The sequence below is a fragment of the Heptranchias perlo genome, chromosome 4 (genome assembly GCF_035084215.1).
Source record: "Heptranchias perlo isolate sHepPer1 chromosome 4, sHepPer1.hap1, whole genome shotgun sequence".
NCBI classification, from domain to species: Eukaryota; Metazoa; Chordata; class Chondrichthyes; order Hexanchiformes; family Hexanchidae; genus Heptranchias; species Heptranchias perlo.
In genome coordinates this window covers 818,057-835,492 of record NC_090328.1, presented here as the reverse complement: position 1 = coordinate 835,492, position 17,436 = coordinate 818,057, and the positions used below count along the sequence as shown (strand labels likewise).

Sequence of the window (17,436 nt, the reverse complement as noted above, 5' to 3'; positions counted from 1 at the left end):
AATAGAGCAATAATGGGTCGGTACATCATATATAATGCATTCTACAGAGATCAATATCTATTCAGCACATTGTACAAAGAGAAATAATGAAAATTAGTGATCTTGCTATTTCTGAGAGGTGCCGCATGCTCCCCTAAAACAGGTCAAAGAATTGGGACTACAGTGTGAGAGTCCCAACTCTGAACCACACTCCCATCAAGAGCAGCTTCCCACTGGTGGTGCAGTGGTGCTTGCATTTTTACAAGCACCTCATCTTTCCACGAGGCACTTTACATCCTTCCAGCCTTAACATTGAGTTTAACAATTTTAGACCTTAGCCACCGCTCCATTTTCTCTCAGGCAGCAGGTGCTGGTAATGGAGGATGGCTACACCAGAGTCACTGGGAATAGAGGAGATTTGGGCTGGTGCTTGAGGTAGGGATCCCCTATCGATACACGGCCATCAGGGTATTTTGCCCCCTCCATGGTCATAGAATCATAGAATGGTTACAGCACAGAAGGAGGCCATTCGGCCTGTCGAGCCCATGCCAGCTCCCTGCAAGAGCAATTCAGCTAAGTCCCACTCCCCCGCCTTTCCCAACTGCCCTGCAAATTTTTTTCCATAAGTGCTTATCCAGTTCCCTTTTGAAGGCCACGATTGAATCTGCCTCCACCACCCCCTCAGGCAGTGCATTCCAGATCATAACCACTCGCTGCATAAAAAAGTTTTTCCTCATGTCACCTTTGATTCTTTAGCCAATCGCCTTAAATCTATGTCCTCTGGTTCTTGACCCTTCCACCAATGGGAACAGTTTCTCTTTATCCACTCTGTCAAGACCCTTCATGATTTTGAACACCTCTGCACCTTTAAAATATATTCCACTGAGGAAAAAAGGGTGTAAAAGAAATGACAGCCATCTGTGGCTAAGTAAAGAAATTAAGGATAGTATCCGACTAAAAACAAGGACATATAAGGTAGCCAAACTTAGTGGGAGGATAGAAGATTGGGAAGGCTGCAAAAGACAGCAAAAAGTAACTAAAGGATTGATTAAGAAAGGGAAGATAGATTATGAAAATAAATTAGCAAAAAATATAAAAACAGATAGCAAGAGTTTCTATAGTTATATAAAAAGAAAAAGGGTGGCTAAGGCAAATGTAGGTCCCTTAGAGGATGAGACCGGAAAATTAATGGTGGGAAACATGGAGATGGCAAAAATGCTGAACATATATTTTGTTTCAATCTTTACGGTAGAGGACACTAAGAATATCCCAACAGTGGACAAACAGGGCGCTCTAGGGGGTGAGGAGCTAAATACGATTAAAATCACTAAATTAATGGGACTCAAGGCGGATAAATCCCCTGGACCTGATGGCTTACATCCTAGGGTCTTGAGGGAAGTGGCATTAGGGATTGTGGATACTTTGGTAATAATTTTCCAAAATTCTCTGGACTCGACAAAGGTCCCGGCAGATTGGAAAACTGGTAATGTCACACCCTTATTTAAAAAGGGTAGTAGGCAGAAGGCTGGAAATTATAGACCAGTCAGCCTAACATCTGTGGTGGGTAAAATTTTGGAGTCTATTATTAAGGAGACAGTAGCAGAACATTTGGATAAATACAATTTAATAGGACAAAGTCAGCATGGCTTTCCGAAGGGGAAGTCATGACTGACAAATTTGCTTGAGTTCTTTGAGGACATAACGTACAGGGTGGATAAAGGGGAACCAGTGGACGTAGTGTATTTAGACTTCCAGAAGGCATTCGACAAGGTGCCACATAAAAGATTATTGCTCAAGATAAAGAATCACTGGATTGGGGGTAATATTCTGGCATGGGTGGAGGATTGGTTATCTAACAGGAAGCAGAGAGTTGGGATAAATGGTTCATTCTCGGACTGGCAACCAGTAGCCAGTGGTGTTCCGCAGGGGTCGGTGCTGGGTCCCCAACTCTTTACAATCTATATTAACGATTTGGAGGAGGGGACCGAGTGTAACATATCAAAGTTTGCAGATGATACAAAGATGGGAGGGAAAGTGGAGAGGAGGACATAAAAAACCTACAGGGGGATATAGACAGGCTAGGTGAGTGGGCGAAGATTTGGCAGATGCAATACAATATTGGAAAATGTGAGGTTATGCACTTTGGCAGGAAAAATCGGAGAGCAAGTTATTATCTTAATGGCGAGAAACTGGAAAGTACTGCAGTACAAAGGGATCTGGGGGCCCTAGTGCAAGAAAATCAAAAAGTTAGTATGCAGGTGCAGCAGGTGATCAAGAAGGCCAACGGAATGTTGGCTTTTATTGCTAGGGGGATAGAATATAAAAACAGGGAGGTATTGCTGCAGTTATATAAGGTATTGGTGAGACCGCACCTGGAATACTGCATACAGTTTTGGTGTCCATACTTAAGAAAAGACATACTTGCTCTCGAGGCAGTACAAAGAAGGTTCACTCGGTTAATCCCGGGGATGAGGGGGCGGACATACGAGGAGAGGTTGAGTAGATTGGGACTCTACTCATTGGAGTTCAGAAGAATGAGAGGCGATCTTATTGAAACATATAAGATTGTGAAGGGGCTTGATCGGGTGGATGCGGTCAGGATGTTCCCAAGGATGGGTGAAACGAGAACTAGGGGGCATAATCTTAGAATAAGGGGCTGCTCTTTCAAAACTGAGATGAGGAGAAACTTCTTCACTCAGAGGGTAGTAGGTCTGTGGAATTTGCTGTGGAAGCTGTGGAAGCTACATCATTAAATAAATTTAAAACAGAAATAGACAGTTTCATCGAAGTAAAGGGAATGAGGGGTTACGGGGAACGGGCAGGAAATTGGACATGAATTTAGATTTGAGGTTAGGATCAGATCAGCCATGATCTTATTGAATGGCGGAGCAGGCTCGAGGGGCCGATTGGCCTACTCCTGCTCCTATTTCTTATGTTCTTATCAAATCTCCTCTTAACCTTTTCTGCTCTAAGGAGAACAACCCCAGCTTCTCCAGTCTATCCACGTAACTAAAGTCCCTCATCCCTGGAACCATTCTAGTAAATCTCTTCTGCACCCTCTCCAAGGCCTTCACATCCTTCCTAAAGTGCGGTGCCCAGAATTGGACACAGTATTCCAGTTGTGGCCGAACCAGTGTTTTATAAAGGTTCAACATAACTTCCTTGCTTTTGTACTCTCTGCCTCCATTTATAAAGCCCAGAATCCCGTATGCTTTTTTAACCGCTTTCTCAACCTGCCCTGTTACCTTCAACGATTTGTGCACTTATACCCCCAGGTCTCTCTGTTCCCTCACCCCCTTTAGAATTGTGCCCTCTAGTTTATATTGCCTCTCTTTGTTCTTCCTACCAAAATCTATCACTTCGCACTTCTCTGCATTACATTTCATCTGCCACTTGTCCTCCCATTCCACCAGTCTGTCTATGTCCTCTTGAAGCCGATTGCTATCCTCCTCACTGTTTACTACACTTCCAAGTTTTGTGTCCTCTGCAAATTTTGAAATTGTGCCCTGTAAACCCAAGTCCAAGTCATTAATATATATCAGGAAAAGCAGTGGTCCTAGTACCGACCCCTGGGGAACACCACTGTACACCTTCCTCCAGTCCGAAAAACAACCGTTCACTACTGCTCTTTATTTCCTGTCACTAAGCCAATTTCTTATCCATTCTGCCACTGCCCCCTTTATTCCATGGGCTTCAACTTTGCTGACAAGCCTATTATGTGGCACTTTATCAAACGCCTTTTGGAATTCCATATACACCACATCAACCGCATTGTCCTCATCGACCCTCCCTGTTACCTCTTCAAAAGGCAGAAGGCCACAGCCAGGGACCCATGGGAACGATCTCCGGCAGTCAGTGGGGTGAGGAGGAAGGCTCTGGTCGCGATTTCAATTGCGAGAGGGGAGGTCTGGGCACAATCAGCTGAAGGCTGGGGCTGGGGAAGCCGAAGGCTTCCATGTGAGGTCTGAGAGGAGCACTCCTGTTCCTCCTGGCCCACAAGGACCTTAAAAACAGGCAAAGCTGTAAAACGTTTTTGCTGCTGGGCAACAGACAGAGCGGGTGTGGTGAGGTTAAAAATACGTAGTGACACCAATTACATAATCGGGCCACAACTTCTGAATCTTAAGTAGGACCACTCCTGCTCATCAAGGGCCTGAATTGGCGCTGTAAATATTACGGCGGCCGGAAATACGACGGGCAGGTTGGAGTCGGGTTGTGCAATTCCGATATTTTAACATACCACCTTTCTCACGCCACCCCCGCCACCCCTGGACCCTCGCCTGCCCTTCGGGGCGGGGCGGCGGGGGAATAAAATCGAGGCCATTAACTCTATTTCTCTCTGATGCTGCCTGACCTGCTGAGTGTTTTCTGTTTTTATTTCAGATTTCCAATATCCACAGTATTTTGCTTTTGTTGACATTTTAAAAGTTGTTGTTTCAGAACTTTCTACAGAGACTAATATCTTGTCAACACAATGTACAGAGACTAAAATCTGTTAAACACAATGTTTATATTTACAGACCACATTGTACACAGACTAATATCTAGTTATCACATTGTACAGAGACTAAAATCTGTTTAAAAAATATACACAGACTAATATCTAGTTATCACATTGTACATGGACACATCTCTAGTTAGCACATTGCTAGAGAGAGTAATATCTAGTTATCACATTGTACAGATACTAATATCTGATCAGCACTATACAAGTGTAATATCTAGTTATCGCATGCAGAGAATAATATCTAATCAGCATGTTGTACAGAGAATAATATCTCGTCATCACGTTGTGAAGAGACTAATATCTAAACAGAGAGTAATACGTAGTTATCACATTTTGTTTTCTCTTTTTTTATTCGTTCATGGGATGTGGGCATCGCTGGCAAGGCCAGCATTTATTGCCCATTCCTAATTGCCCTTGAGAAGGTGGTGGTGAGCCGCCTTCTTGAACCGCTGCAGTCCATGTGGTGGAGGTTCTCCCACAGTGCTGTTAAGTAGTGAGTTCCAGGATTTTGACCCAGCAATGATGAAGGAACGGCGATATATTTCCAAGTCAAGATGGTGTGTGACTTGGAGCGGATCGTGCAGGTGGTGTTGTTCCCATGTGCCTGCTGCTCTTGTGCTTCTAAGTGGTAGAGGTCGCGGGTTTGGGAGGAGCTGTCGAAGAAGCCTTGGCGAGTTGCTGCAGTGCATTCTGTAGATGGTACACACTGCAGTCACGGTGCGCCAGAGGTGAAGGGAGTGAATGTTTAGGGTGGCGGATGGGGTGCCAATCAAGCGGGCTGCTTTGTCCTGGATGGTGTTGAGCTTCTTCTAGGCAGCAAAATATTGGGACATCCCAGAGTCGCAGTGGAAAATCATTCATGATGAAGTATATCTGACTTGCTTGTCCCATTTGACGCTCTTGAATTGCGTAACTTCTGTTAGTTACCCAGATTTTAGAACGCACTGCTATCATTCACTCAGGTTAACATGAAAAATAGGAGCAAGGGTAGGCCAAACGTCCCCTCGAGCCTGCTCCGCCATTCAATCAGATCATGGCTGATCTTTGACCTCAACTCCACTTTCCCGCCCGATCCCCATATCCCTTGATTCCCCTACAGTCCAAAAATCTATCGATCTCAGTCTTGAGTATACTCAATGACTCAGTATCCACAGCCCTCTGGAGTAGAGAATTCCAAATATTCTCAACCTTCTGAGTGAAGAAATTCCTCTTCATCTCAGTGCTAAACGGCCAACTCCTTATCCTGAGACTATGCCCTCTAGTTCGAGACTCTCCAGCCATCTACCCTGTCCAGCCTTCTCAGAATCTTACATGTTTCAATGAGATCACCTCTCATTCTTCTAAACTCCAGAGAGTATGGGCCCATTCTACTCAACAGAAACTGTTTTCAGTGGCAGAAGGGTCAGTAACCAGAGGACACAGATTTAAGGTGATCACCAAAAGAGCCAGAGGCGACATGAGGAAACATTTTTTACACAGCGAGCTGTAATGATCTGGAATGCACTGCCTGAAAGGGTGGTGGAAGCAGATACATCAGTAACTTTCAAAAGGGAATTGGATAAATACTTGGAAGGGAAAAAGTTACAGGGCTATGTAGAAAGAGCAGGGGAATGGGACTAATTGGATAGCTCTTTCAAAGAGCCAGCACGGGCAGGATGGACCAAACGGCCTCTTCCTGTGCTGTACCTACTATGATTGTACAGAGAGTCATATCCAGTTATCACATTATACCGAGAGTAATATCTAGTCAGCACATTGTACAGGTGGTAATATTTAGTCAGCACTATAAAGAGAATAATATTTAATTCTATAAAGAGAATAATAGTTATCACATTGTACAGAAACTAATATCTAAGCAGCACATTGTACAGAGAGTAATATATAGACAGCAGATTGTACAGTGAGTAATATATAGTCAGCAGATTGTACAGTGAGTAATATATAGACAGCAGATTGTACAGTGAGTAATATATAGACAGCAGATTGTACAGTGAGTAATATATAGACAGCAGATTGTACAGTGAGTAATATATAGTCAGCAGATTGTACAGTGAGTAATATATAGGCAGCAGATTGTACAGTGAGTAATATATAGACAGCAGATTGTACAGTGAGTAATATATAGACAGCAGATTGTACAGTGAGTAATATATAGACAGCAGATTGTACAGTGAGTAATATATAGACAGCAGATTGTACAGTGAGTAATATATAGTCATCACATTGTATAGGATGCAATATGTTGTCATCACATTATACAGGGAGTAATATCTGGTCACCACATTGTGCAGTAAGTAATATCTAGTCAGCTCATTGTACAGAGGGTAATATCCAGTCAGCAGATTGTGCAAAGAAAATATGTAGGCAGCAGATTGTACAGAGAGTAATATGTAGTCATCAAATTCTAGAAACTAATAAATATACGTGGAAGAGCAATCTGCATTTATGGAGCACCATATCTTGATCTCAGGATATCTCAAAAGGCTTTGCCATGAATGAATTACTTTTGAAGTGCAGTTATCATTGTTATGTAGAGAAACTCAGAAACCAGTTATGAACAGAAATGTTCCCACAAACAACAATAAGAAATTGAAAAAAACAGGATGTGATTTGTAGGCAGTTTAGAAAGGTTCATTGCAGTAACTGAGTTATAATAATAGGAGACTTTAATTATCCAAAGATAAACTGGGATTAGACCAAATTTTGTGGCCAAAATGGGGAGGATTTCTTAGAATTCATGAAGGGAATTAGCAAGGCTTTTATAAGTGCACAGGAATTGACAGGGATATCAAGAAGGAGGTCAACTTTTTCTTGACAGTGAGTCAACGGCAGAGATGTTTAATACATATTTTGACTCAGTTTGTACAGAAGAAGGTGAAAGTGGAATTGTCAGAGTACCTAAGGAGGGTATGAAGAATTCTATTGAAGACAAAGGACACTATCTAAAAAAGTTAATGAACTATAACTAGAAAAGTCACCAGGTCTAGATTATATTCATCCCAGAATACTGCGGAGGAGATAATGGTGGCACTGATTAGAATTTTACAAAATCCTTTCTACTGGGGGAGAGGAAGCAGAGAGTAGGAGTCGATGGATTTTTTTTTCAGGTTGGTAGAATGTAGGTAGTGGTGTGCCCTGGGATTGGTACTGGAACCTCTTTTGATTTCCATTTATATAATTGATTTGGACATAGGCACAAGAGGAATGATGTAGAAGTTTGCATGACATACTGTGAGGAAGAATGCAGGAGCTTGTAGGCAACTGACAGGTTAGCAACGTGGCGAAGCACAGCTCAATTCAAAGAATTGTGAAGCTATACATTTTCAGAAAAAGGAAAGTGAAAGTGTACCCTAAATGGTAAGCTTATTAACATAGTCAAGGAACAGAAAGATTTCAGGGTACAGATACATAGACCTTTAAAGACAGGAGCACAGGTAACTGACAACCGAGTTTTATATATAGGGGCATTAACTATAAAAGCAAGGAAGTGATGAATTTGTGTAAGCTGTTGGTTATGTCACAGTTGAAATACTGCATACTGTTCCAGTCACTCCATTATAGGAAGGACAGTAGAACCATGGGAAGGCAAAAAAAAATCAGTAGAATGAGAGATTATATTTACAAAGCAAGGCTCAAAAATTAAAGATTTTTCCAATGGCACAGAGTAGGTTTCAAGAAGGCGGCTCATCACCACCTTCTCAAGGGCAATTAGGGATGGGCAATAAATGCCGGCCTTGCCAGCGACACCCACATCCCATGAATGAATTTAAAAAATCTCATAAGGGATTTAAACATTGCAAAATACTTTGAGAGGGAAAATAGAGAAAGTTTGTTTCCATTGGTTAGTGAATCAGTAACAAGGGGCATAGAATTATCACTAAAGGGGACGTTAGAAGAAATGTTTTTACCCAGCGGGGTTCATGTTGACTACCTTCGTCTGGTGTTAACGGAGCGGTAACGGCCTCAAAATGGGGTCGGTGGCCTTACCGTCCCATTAACACCGGAGGTGCTGCCGGCTCCAATTTGAAAGGGGGCCTACTGTCGGGTGTTCAAAACACCTGCTGGTTTCAGGTGATAGGCCCTTTTTAATATGAAAATCGGGATCCTGTAACATACAACCCTCTGAGATCTCAGCGCATCCTCGATTTTAATCACTGCACCATTGGCAGCCGTGCCTTCAGCCGCCTAGGTCCTAAGCTCTGAAATTCCCTCCCTAAACCTCTCTGTCTCTCTACCTCTCTCTCCTCCTTTAAGACCACTCCTTAAAACCTACCTCTTTGACCAAGCTTTTGGTCACCTGTCCTAATGGCTCGGAGTCAAAGTATGTTTGATCGCTCCTGTGAAGCACCTTGGGCTGTTTTACCATGTTAAAGGTGCTATATAAATGCAAGTTGTTGTTGTTGTTGTGAATAAGACCCTGATTACCATTGTAGGTATGAACTGGTCAGTACCTGCACAGTGCAGGCTCTAACCAGTTCCGTGGGCCATGGACCCGAACAGGCCCACCAAAGGTAAGTGTTGAATTACATTTGTGGGCCCTGGAGGAGCAAACTTTGAAATTATACCCTCTATTCCCAAGTCCAGGTCAATAATATATATCAAAAAGAGCAGTGGTCCTAATACTGACCCCGGGGAACACCACTGTATACTTCCCTCCAGTCTGAAAAACAACCGTTCACCGCTTCCCTCTGCTTTCTGTCCCCTAGCCATTTTGTATCCACGCTGCCACTGTCCCATTAATCCCATGGGTTTTAATTTTGCTAACAAGTCTATTATGTGGTACTTTTGAAAGTCCATATACACAACATCAACTGCACTACCCTCATCAACCCTCTCCGTTACTTCATCAAAGAACTCAATCAAGTTAGTCAAACATGATTTTCCATTAACAAATTTGTGCTGACTTTCATTTATTAGCTCATACTTTTCCAAGTGCCAATTTATTTTGTCCCGGATTATTGTCTCCAAAGGTTTCCCCACCACCGACTTTAAGCTGACTGGCCTGTAATTGCCGAGTTTATCCCTCGCCCCATTTTTTGAACAGGGATGTAACATTTGCAATCCTCCAGTCCTCCGGCACCTTTCCCATATCTAAGGAGGATTGGAAGATTGTGGCCAGAGCCTCCGCAATTTCACCCTTACTTCCCTCAGTAACCTAGGATGCATCCTATCTGGACCGGGTGACTTTTCTACTTTGAGAAATTTGAGCTAATCTTTTAAGTACCTCCTCTTTATCTATTTTTGTCCTATCCAATATTGCTACTACCTCCCCCTTTACTGCTGCAATGGCAGCATCCTCTTCTCTAGTGAAGACGGATGCAAAGTATTCATTTAGTGCCTCAGCCATGCCTCTTCCTTTTTGGTGCCTAATCGGTCCCAACCTTTCTTTGACCACCCTTTTACTATTTATATGTTTATAAAAGACTTTTGGGTTCCCTTTTATGTTAGCCACTAATCTATTCTCATACTCTCTCTTTGCCCCTCTTAATAAGAACATAAGAAATAGGAGCAGGAGTAGGCCAATCGGCCCCTCGAGCCTGCTCCGCCATTCAATCAGATCATGGCTGATCTGATCCTAACCTCAAATCTAAATTCATGTCCAATTTCCTGCCCGCTCCCCGTAACCCCTAATTCCATTTACTTCTAGGAAACTGTCTATTTCTGTTTTAAATTTATTTAATGATGTAGCTTCCACAGCTTCCTGGGGCAGCAAATTCCACAGACCTACTACCCTCTGAGTGAAGAAGTTTCTCCTCATCTCAGTTTTGAAAGAGCAGCCCCTTATTCTAAGATTATGCCCCCTAGTTCTAGTTTCACCCATCCTTGGGAACATCCTTACCGCATCCACCCGATCAAGCCCCTTCACAATCTTATATGTTTCAATAAGATCGCCTCTCATTCTTCTGAACTCCAATGAGTAGAGTCCCAATCTACTCAACCTCTCCTCATATGTCCACCCCCTCATTCCCGGGATTAACCGAGTGAACCTTCTTTGTACTGCCTCGAGAGCAAGTATGTCTTTTTTAGATCTCCTCTGTACTTTCTGTATTTAGCCTGGTCCTCTACTGTGTTATGAACCTTACATTCATCATAAGCCTCCTTTTTCTGTTTCATTTTTATCTCTCTATCTTTAGCCATCCAGGGAGCTCTACCTTTGGACACCCTTCCTTTCCCCCTTGTAGGCATGTGTCTACTCTGTACCCGAACCAACTCCTCCTTGAGGCCTCCCCTTGTTCAATTACTGTTTTACTTAACAATTTTTGATTCCAATCCACCTGGGCAAGATCCCTATTTACCTCACTGAAATTTGCCCTCTTCCAGTTAAGTCTTTTCACATTTAATTGTTCCTTGTCCTTTTCCATAACTATTCTAAACCTAATGATATTATGATCACTGTTCCATAAATGCTCCCCCACTGAAACATGTTCCACCTGCCCCACTTCATTCCCCAGAACTAGATCCAGCACTGTTTCCTTCCTCGTTGAGCTGGCAACATACTGTTCCAGAAAGTTCTCTTGAACAAATTTTAGGAATTCCTCCCTTTCTTTGCCCTTTACACTGTTATTGTCTTGTCTATATTGGGATAATTGACGTCCCCCATTATCACTACTCTATAGTTCTTGCATCTTTCTGTAATTTGCCTGCAAATGTTCTCCTCTATCTCCTTCCCACTATTTGGTGGCCTGTAGTACACACCTAGTAGTGTAATAGATCCTCTATTGTTCCTAGGCAAGTGAGAGAGCAGCACCCCAAAGCAAGCAGTCCCACAAAGCTGAAATACAGGCTGATCCTAGCATACAGGCAAGATCATCAAAGTCTGCATCACGGAGAGGGTAGGTAGCTTGCAGAATCTCAAACAAGTCAACTGGACATTAATCAGAAATCCTATGCGCCTACTCTTTCCAGAGCGCACCAGAAAGAAATGTATATACATTATCACATCAGGATGATAGCGTACTACATGACAGTGAGTGTGTTACAACATGCTGACAGATAGACCCCGATATTTACGGGGAGGTGGGGAGGGAGCAGGGAAGCATGTTTGCGGGGGGGTGGGGGGAGTCCAGAAATGTCGGGAACACGGGGTTCCGATCAAATTTAATGGCAGGATCTCATTAGCATTTTTTACTCGGTTTCCCACCCAGATTGACAGGTTGGCCGGCTGCCAGGCGGGAAAGCCAGTGGTAGAAGGCCGCAGCCGGGAAACATCGTGGGTTGATGGGGTGGGTGGGGGGGGTCAGACTGGCAACCGGGAGGGAGTGGGGACTGGGACACATCACGGGTTTGGGGGGTGGGGGGGGGGTATAGGTCAATCGTGGCAGAAGATTTGCTTGAGGGGCCGGGGGGAGCACTCTTGCTCATCCTGGCCCACAAGGGATGCTAAAAGGAGCACATCTTTAGCACTTACCTTGGCCAGTCATCACCTCCTGCCTTGGATCTGCTGCCTGAATCCCACAGCACAGGCTTCCCCTTCGCTCGCTGTTAAATTTAAGTCGCGGCGCCGATGATGTCATCGGCCGTGACTTTTGAATGTTAATTAGGCTCTTGCCTGCCTTTTGAGAGAGCCTCGTCGATGGCCTGATTTGTCTTTGTTAAACTTTAAACGGGCGGGAATGGGGTAGGATTGCTCCATCCGATATTTTAACCCCTGGGCCTTTTCCGCCCGTCGGGAACTGGGGGAACGGGGGGGGTTAAAGTCAAGGCCTGAGTGTCTTTCTTTATCTTAATTTGATTTCTGTTTTCCACTTGAGAAACAAATGAGTTGATTCTTAAAGCTCTAATTATCATTTGTGTTTTGTTGACAGTAATTAGAATGTTTATGTTTTCTTACAGCTGTGAGACAGATAAAGAGACACACTTTAGTGTTATAAGCTGGATAACCCGGTGGTAAAGGATAGAACACTAAAGCCTGATCTTCAGTTGCTTCCAAGCCTTTATTCACAGAGGGCCACACAAGAACACACCCTAGATCAGCTCTCTTATAAATGGATACAAGAGAGTTCCCAATTGATACACACCACCTGAATACAATTAACACTAATTAATCACATGGATACAATTAACACTTCGGAACTAACTGCAAAACATAAGATTCAATGTTTAGAGAGATCCCTCAAAAAATCACAAACTAGTACTGTCAGACATGGAATCGTAGGAACATAGGAACAGGAACAGGCCAGTAAGCCGCTCAAGGCTGTACTGCCATTCAGTTAGATCATGGCTGATCTTTACCTCAATTCCATTAACCCACCTTTGATCCATATCCCTTGATACCCTTACCTGATAAAAATCTGTTGATTTCAGTCTTAAAAATTTAAATTGATCCAGTATCCACCGCCTTTTGGGAGAGAATTCCAGATTTACACTACCCTGTGTGAAAAAATGCTTCCTGATTTCATTCCTGAATGGCCTATTACTATTTTTTTCTGCTGCCCATATCGTAACCCGCACCAAGTCCTGTTCACCCATCACCCCTGTGCTCGTTGACCTACATTGGCTCCCGGTCTAACAATGCCTTGATTTTAAAGTTTTCATCCTTGTTTTCAAACCACTCCATGGCCTTGCCCCTCCCGATCTCTGTAACCTCCTTCAGCCCTACAACCATCCGAGATCTCTGTGCTTCTCCAATTCTGGTCTCTTGCGCATCCCCGATTTTCATCGCTCCGCCATTGGCGGCCGGGCCTTCAGCTGCCTAGGTCCTAAGCTCTGGAATTCCCTCCCTAAATCTCCCCACCTCTTTCTCCTCTTTTAAATCACTCCTTAAAATGTACCTCTTTGACCTGTCCGAATATCACTTTATGTGGCTCAGTGCCAAATTTTGACTGATAACACTCCTGTGAAGTGTCTGGATGTTTTACTAGGTTAAAGACGCTAAATTAATGCAAGTTGGTATTGGTGTTCTGGATTCCCCCACCAGATTAAATAGTTTCTCTGTATCTACCCTATCAAATCCCTTTATAATCTTAAACACCTCAGTTAGATCACCCCTCAACTTTCGATACTCAAGGGAATGCAAACCAAGTTTATGCAACTGTCCTTATAATTTAACCCTTCAAGGCCTGGTACCATTCTGGTGAATCTACGCTGTATCCCCTCCAAGGCCAATATATCGTTCTTGAGTTTCGGTGCCTAAAACTGAATGCAGTATTCCAGCTGGAGTTATGAAGATTTTTAATAGAGTAAATAAGGAGAAACTGTTTCCACTGGCAGAAGGGTCGGTAACCAAAGGACATAGAGTAAGAAAATTGGTAAAAGAATCAAGAGAGAAGATGAAGAGACATTTTTTTACACAGTGAGTTGTTATGACCTAGAATGCACTGCCTGAAAGGGTGGTGGAAGCAGATTCAATGGTAACTTTCAAAAGGGAATTGGATGTATACTTGAAAAGGAATAATTTCCAGGGCTATGGGGAAACAGCAGGGGAGAGGGACTGGCTGGATAACTCTTTCAAAGAGCCGGCACGGGCACAATGGGCCGAATGGCCTCCTTTAGTGCTGTATGATTCTGTGGGGTCTGACCAAGGCTCTGTACAAAAGAAGCATCACTTCCTCACTTTCAAATTCCAGCTTCCTAGAGATAAAGGCCAACATTCCATTCGCCTTTTGATTACTTTTTGTGTCTGTGTACTAGCTTTTAGTAATTTGGTTATATGGACACCTAAATCCCTTTGTTCCTCCACCGTTCCTCGCCTCTCACCATTAAGAAAACATTCTGATTTGTCTGTCTCAGTTCCAAAGTGGATCCCCCCACCCAGTGCTGTCAGACCCATATCCTTCCCCTCCTCTCCCCTCTCTGTGACAGACACCAGAAATTTACCAGTGAGCCAGTTTGCATATTCAACCCTAATTCTGCCAAATCTCAAGTTCACCTTCCACACTTCTGCCAAACCCCAGGTGAGCCCAACACAATGATGCCAGATCATCACATGCTGCCAAATCCCAGGACCATGCCCCAGTGCCACCAAAGACTGGGACTGCTAAATCCCATTCCCCCTCCTCAGTACACCCTAATACCAGGGGGTGTATTTACATGAGGCTTCTCTCGTTCGCCTGCTGTAACTACCGGTGGAAGAGCCACTGAAACCCTGGAAACACGGCGTTAAGCACTGTTTGCCATTTACACCACCTTTCCAGTGTTTCCGTGTCTCGTCCACTGAGAACCCAACGGAAATTCACCCTTCAGGTATCAACTTTCAAATTGATACATTTTGCATATCTTCTTGCTATTTATTCTCAACTTTAAAAATGATATGGGATAAAAATTAATACATAGGTAAAGAAATACATAAAAAATATAAAATTTACAGTTTTCAAAGGGTAAGAGTTTTAGAATTCAATCCCCAAAGCACCAGTAAAGGTCCCAGAATAGCATTTAAAAAATGGAATTTGATTCAGTCAGTGTAAATTAGTGGTCCTAATGTTATCCCCTATATGGCAAAAACACCCCTATTGTTAGAAACCTAGGAATCATCTGACTGACTGTGAACAGCACTAGGGATCTACTCATCATGTATTTAAATTCCTGGCCTTTCCCTTTCTGATCCCTTTTGGTCGTGATTTCAATCTTGTATAAATAGTTCTGCTTGAAGTATGACTTTCTATCATTACTTTTAATATTTATCACTAATATATTCAAGGTAACATCTGCAGTAACTATTTTGTCCATTCATGGTGCTGAATCACATTTGTGTAGCTCTTACACTCATACAGACCTACGCTACATCTATTCTCCATTCGTGATGCTGCCCAACTGCTTCATCTTACTGACTCCTGACTCAAACCTCTGGCGCGCTGTCTAAAAGTTTCAGCATGCAAGCAATTTAACTGCATCTCACTTGGCATGTCTTTCCTGGACTAAAAGAGTTGTTTCTCCATGATGGGATAAATGTGTTTTTACCAATACTCACCATCTCTCAGGTCCCAGCTGCTATGAATCAATGAGTAAATAAACAGGAAGTCTAGTGCATCCCTCTTCAGCCAGCTTCAAAACATTAGTGGGGAAACATTTTTTTGGTCTTTGAGTGGCCTGTGCTCTTCTTTGCAGCACAAGTTTCTTTCCTCTCCTCCCCACATTTTCTCCTCAATCCTTGGGAGGCACCCGAAAAAGTAAATAAGTGATAACCATATAAAAACGTCAGTGTTTTTTATTTAGAAATGCTCTTTTTTATTTTATTTAAAAGTTAATCCCATATATTTATTAAAATAATTGTTACTTTTTTTAATTGAGTCTATTAACACTCAAAAAATAGTCCCTACCACCTCACACCCTTCACCCCCCCCCCAACTCTTCAAACCATTCTCTTACCAACGCATCCCCACTTCTTCCCCACCCTCCGACTTTCTGTGAGTAACGCCATAGCAGATCCACTAGTATTACAAAAAATAGTCAGTGCATGTGTAAAGTGCCCCTGATTCCAGGTCTGTGTTGTCAGCGAATCTTAGCTGAGGCAGTGTTACAATTGGCCCCAGTGGCCCCCCAACTTCCCTGAGCTGGTAGAGGGGGAAAAAAGAGCCAGGATTCCCACTCTTGATCACTGTTCAGTGACCCTTACCGGCAAGTACATGCTTCTGTATTTGGATGAGGACAAGAGTGCCCTCAGCTGCAATACCCTGATAACCAAAGCAAATCTTCTATCCAGGCAAAATAGTTGCTTGAGTGAGATGACAGAGGGCTGCCAAAACCATGGAGCCACACCATGCCCTTCAGAACAGGAAGGGAGGGAAAGTTGCTGTAGTAATGATGCTGGCAACAAAATGTCGCTGCCACTCAGCTAATGCATCATATCATTTTTTAGATGTAAGGAATCTTACAACACCAGGTTATAGACCAACTGTTTTATTTGAAAATCACAAGCTTTTGGAGGCTTTCTCCCACACTCACCTGACGAAGGAGAAAGCCTCCGAAAGCTTGTGATTTTCAAATAAAACAGTTGGACTATAACCTGGTGTTGTAAGATTCCTTACATTTGTCAACCCCAGTCCATCACCGGCATCTCCACATCATCATTTTTAGAAGCATTTTGACTCCTTGAAAATTAGATGTGGGAGCCATGCACACTCTTAGTTTCAGAGTCCGAACTATGATAGAGATTGATCCTCTAAGCTTCTGTTGTTCCTCACATTCACAGGTAGCTATCACTGTGTGTGAAGGGCAATGTTCCTCAATCACGTGCTATGACCCGGTCACGGACCGCATGGTAACTGAGTGCAGCTGCTGTGTGCCTACTCGTACCAAATCTGTTGAAGTCGTCTTGACCTGTCGCAGTGGCACAACTCGCAGACACACGATTGCCGAAGCAATTTCATGTCGATGCAAGACGAGCCTCTGCACGGAATTTGAACAAGAAGAGAAGTGACCTATGCAAACCTGATATTTCATAATTCCTAACCCTGTAAAAAAAGGAGACATTAAAAAAATACATTTGAAAAGCTGGCTACTGATGAGACGGTGTCCCTTTGAAATGATTGCTAAGCTGTTTATAGTTTGTCTAGTTTTTGCACTGGACCAATATCAGAGTTTCTGTATAATTTTGTGTTGCTCAGTGCCTCTGCTTTATGGTTCAGCACCTGTTAGTCATATTTTAATTAAATAGTTTGATGCTGGAGACATTCGGGGGGAAAAATTGGTTAAGGGTCCGTTCTGGGCGATGTTAGCGAGATGCACTAACACCCCCCGCTCGATGGACCCTGGGCAGGCAAGATGCAAGTTTGGTCCCAAGGGAGCACTGACCTGCAATCGGCATTCCATTCCAGCAATTCACACTTTCCACCACCAGAGGGAGCTCCATCTCTTAAAGGTAACTGGTACCTGGTATTTGCTGAAAATAACAGTCTACTGTCTGCATGGAGTCTGAACAGAGATCAGACATCGCACACGTAAAACACAGATGCAGATCCCATCCCTATGTTTACACACTGATGAGTTATGTTAAAACATTGAATAAAGGTTGC

At 43.2% G+C, this 17,436-nt stretch overlaps 1 protein-coding gene across 1 annotated transcript in view; it reads left to right on the top strand.

Annotated features, from left to right (window-relative positions):
* Positions 1 to 16,918, top strand: part of LOC137320381 (uncharacterized) — a 123,689-nt gene extending 106,771 nt beyond the window's left edge. Inside the window, exon 12 of the mRNA XM_067982081.1 lies at positions 16,614 to 16,918. Coding sequence (XP_067838182.1) covers positions 16,614 to 16,841 — 228 coding nt within the window. The 3' untranslated portion in view covers positions 16,842 to 16,918. The remainder of the gene's footprint in view (positions 1 to 16,613) is intronic.
* Positions 16,919 to 17,436: the final 518 nt, after the last annotated feature.